The sequence below is a fragment of the Rattus norvegicus genome, chromosome 18 (assembly GCF_021556685.1).
Source record: "Rattus norvegicus strain SHRSP/BbbUtx chromosome 18, alternate assembly SHRSP_T2T, whole genome shotgun sequence".
NCBI classification, from domain to species: domain Eukaryota; kingdom Metazoa; phylum Chordata; class Mammalia; order Rodentia; family Muridae; genus Rattus; species Rattus norvegicus.
Genome location: NC_141551.1, coordinates 29185304 through 29189577, shown reverse-complemented (window position 1 = coordinate 29189577; position 4274 = coordinate 29185304). Strand labels below are relative to the sequence as shown.

Genomic DNA, 4274 nt, shown 5'->3' with positions numbered 1-4274 from the left:
AATTCAAATAAAAGTTTTATACAAAGCATTTTGGCTGAACAGAACTTATTTTCTGATTATTCAGAATTCACTCATGATCATTTACATAAAATTTGGTGCAAGGGAGTTTCAGGATGAAAAATGCTTCTCCCGCTCCCAAGAGAACTTAAACGTGGTTACAACTACACAATCGGACTTACTGATGCTAGGCAACCTGTCAGTCTTAAAGTGTTGTCTTTCCAGAGTTTCCCAAACTATTCAATTTTTTATAGATTCAATTATTTTCTTTTAGACAGTAACATTCAAAGACTAGATAGATACCTCCAGATGACAAAACATGAAAAAAATAAATTTACCCAAAATATAATAATTTGTCATGTAAAAATTTTAAAATTTCATTTTGTGGTTTTGGTTGTTTCCACCACATGTTATTTTTTGATGTAGAAAATTCAAACATCCCAAACGATAATCTTTTTCCCATAATGTATTCTATATTTTCATTTAATTACAATATTGTAGGTAGCATACTGCTGTGGATTGACAATTTTCATCCCTGAATAATCCTATAACATGACAGGTTGTAATAGGAAGGGAGGAACCCTCAAAAGGAAGCAATAAATTATTTGCCAATAATAATAATAAATAAGCGGTGTATTTATGGCAAGTAAGTATTAATAATAAAATGACTAAAACACTTAAAAGCCACACACCTGTATATTCTGTTGAAGGTTTAATGTGTCATCATTTATATCCATGATTTACAATTCTACTTATCAACTGAGCACATGCCTCGCTAAATAAATGTCCACTCGTACAAGATGAAAGCATACTACATGATTTACAATGGATTAAATCAAGAAACATCATTTTTGGTGCATTTTAGTAGCAATATAGGGTTGTATATAAGCAAATAAAATCTTGAAATACGAATTGTGGTAGTCAGTAAAGATAATAAATCAATTGCCCTACTTCTGTTTGTGTACAAAACATGTAAAATATGACAATGATTGTATCATATGGTCACACTTCATCAGCTGCAGTCAAAGCTACTTTGCCGTCATGTATAATAAGTGTGTGGTGTAGGAAAACACACACATGCACATTGCCTTACTTAGGCATCAAGAAGAATAAAATTGTTGCTTTTGGGAATAAATGAAACTGCAGATCATTTAGGCTCAATTATCACACTCTAACACAGGAAGCACATGAGGCTTTTAGGAGGCTAATGGGGAGAAAATAGAAGGTGGTAATTAGGTGATCATTATCATGGTGTGGTATATGCATCTCTGAAAATATCCCAATGAACATTGCACGTCAGCATAGTTAATGCACAGTGGTGAATGTTAAAAACAAAACAAATACTGCTTAGCAAGTTACATGCATAGCCTCAACAAGATACAATCTGAAGTGGGTATATTTCCAAATATAGCCATAAATGCAGAGAGAGAAATGATTCCTATAAACGGTATTTGAACTGACCATAGAAGCACAGCAAAGTTTCTTATTCCCCTCTCAAATTAGTGAAGAAAAAACCTACAATAAGATTGGATTGGTAAAATACGAAGCACAGAAATAAAAAAAAGAAAGAAAAGAAAGTAATGAAAGAAAAATTATGAGTAAAATCAACATAGGAATATATTGTCACAAGGAAAAATTGTTAAATGCAAACAAAAATGTTAATAGCCAAGAAACTAATCGTATTCAGTTACCAAAACATGGGTGACCCTAACACTGAAGTTTAATGAGGGTTCCTGAAGGACACTATTGGGAATGATGGTTCAGAAATTTGAAATCTGTTGTCCCAGAATCTCCGGTCAGACACACCTCATACTGGTAGCTCTGGGACAATGTCCCCATACCACTGACATCCACCAAGTGGCCAGGAAAGTGTCCCTCAGGCACAGAGCAGGCACCCAGAGAGGTCTCCCTGGCCCTCCTGCACAACCTTACTCCCACGAACAATAACACAGACAGGAGGAACAGCGAAGACACAGAGGCCAAGGCAACAACCAGGTACAGAGTAAGCAAGTCTTCCTCTTGTGAGGGGTCACGCCTCACCTCTGGCAGAGGCAGGTAGGGTTGAGAGAAGCCATCCACAAGCAGTACCTGCAGAGTGACACTGGCAGAGAGTGGAGGCTCGCCATTATCCTTGACCAGCAACAGCAGCCTGTGCTTGGGTACATCACGCTCGCTCAGAAGCCTGGTGGTGCGCACCTCGCCATTGTGCGCCCACACGCTGAACAGCCCAGGCTCTGTGGCCTTGAGCATCTGGAATGACAGCCAGGCATTCTGCCCAGAGTCGCGATCCACAGCCACCACCTTAGTGACCAGATAGCCAGGCTCTGCTGCCCTGGGCAGCAGCTCGGTACAGGATGCAGAGGCGTTCTGCAGTGGGTAGAGCACGAAGGGCGCATTGTCATTGTCGTCCAGCACCACCACGCTCACCAGAGTCTGACTGCTGAGCTGGGGAGACCCTTGGTCTGTGGCGCTCACGCGGAACTCAAAGCCCTGCAGGACCTCATAGTCCAGCGCCCTGAGTGCGAACAGCTGCCCATTGTCTATGTTGATTGAAACCAGTGAGGCAAGAGACAGCTGTGGGTCTCGAGGTGGCAGCAGCGAGTAGGTGATGTGGGCATTGGAGCCTGAGTCTGAGTCTGTGGCACTGATGGTGCCTATGTGCAGGGCGGGGCTGTTGTTCTCGTGGACAAACATGGTGTAGGAGGTTTGGGTAAAGACAGGGGCATTGTCATTGATGTCCATCACCTGCACTGTTATGGTGTGCTGGGTTGTGAGCCTGGGTGTGCCCAGATCTGAGACAGTGATGGTGATGTTGTACTCAGCTCTGCTCTCTCTGTCTAGTGGCCCTTCTGTCACTAAAGTGTAGTAATTCTCGTATGTAGGCTTCAAAAGAAATGGAAGTTCGTTCTGAGTAGAACAAACCATCCTTCCATTATCCCCAGAATCTGGGTCAGAAACACTGAAAACAGCAACTACAGCCTCAGGAGCATTTTCTGGGATGGAACGAGTGAGCGAAGATATGGTGAGTTTAGGGGCGTTGTCGTTCACATCCACCACCTGTATAGCCACAGTGCATTTTCCTGAAAGACCTCCGCTGTCTGTGGCTACAATTTCCATGTTATAGTATGGAGTTGCCTCAAAATCCAATGCCCCTTTAAGGCGAATTTCTCCTGAAATTTCATCTATTACAAATGGCGGAGAACCTCCGGAGTCTTGAAACAGAGAATAGGCTACATTGCCATGTATCCCAGCATCTAAGTCTCTGGCAGAGACTGTGACAACTAAGGCATTGAGGGGACTATCTTCAGGGACCTCCACAGCATAGAGAGACTTTACAAATTGGGGAGCGTTATCATTGATGTCCACGACTTCAATTCGAACCGTCGTTGTCCCAGACTTGGGTGGAGCACCCCCATCCAGAGCAGTGAGGATTAAAGTGAGCTCAGGCTGCTCCTCCCTATCCAGGGCTCTGTCCAGCACCAGCTCTGGGTATTTCCTGCCATCTGTGCGACTGTGAGTAACGACGTGGAAATGGAGGTTGGGACTGACTGTGTAGTTCTGAACAGCGTTGCTCCCTATGTCAGAGTCCTGAGCTGCCTTCAGAGGAAACACAGTTCCTGGCTGGGCAATTTCTTGAATTTTTAGGAGCATTTCTGTGTCAGGGAATTCTGGAGAGTGGTCATTTATATCTGTGAGCTGCAGGTCTGTTTGAAAGAACTGCACAGGGTTTTCCAGTATGACCTGGAAGTGCAGCACACAGGGTTCTGTCGCCCCACACAGTGCCTCGCGATCTGGCTTTTCCTTCAGAAGCAAATTTCCTGTCTCTGCATCCAGCTGCAAGAGGTCTTTGTTTCCTCTGTGATGGATTCGTGCCCCTCTAGTGGCCAGTTCCCCAGCCCTGAACCCCAGATCTTTTGCCAGGTTAGCTACCAAGTAGCCACTCTCCGTTTCTTCTGACATCGAATAGCTAATTGCCTCAGAGCCAGCCTCCCACAATAGCAACAATAGAGCAAGAAAGACCACTTGCCTTTTCTCTGGTGTTTTTGCTAGCGCTGTCTCCATTGTTGAGATATGCAGTGCTTGTAAATCTTGTATGTTTCAATCACAGAGATATTTTGGTGAAATAATCTCAAATAAACCTTATTGAACTGCTTTCTGAAATCCTTTCCCCAGGATCTTAAGCAAATGCTCCCCTTTTCAGGGGAACACTCAGCATTCTGAATCCCAGGAATGGCGGTTTGGGCATCTTGGGAGCCCCTTGTTATACAAATCCTTAG

General features: G+C 43.5%; 1 protein-coding gene across 1 annotated transcript; it reads right to left on the bottom strand.

The window, feature by feature from the left end:
• Positions 1-696: 696 nt before the first annotated feature.
• Pcdhb6 (protocadherin beta 6) lies at positions 697-4059 on the bottom strand. The gene has a single exon (NM_001014780.2). The coding sequence runs from the start codon at positions 4057-4059 to the stop codon at positions 1741-1743; it is 2319 nt and encodes a 772-aa protein (NP_001014780.1). The 3' UTR covers positions 697-1740.
• Between the last annotated feature and the right edge of the window lie 215 nt (positions 4060-4274).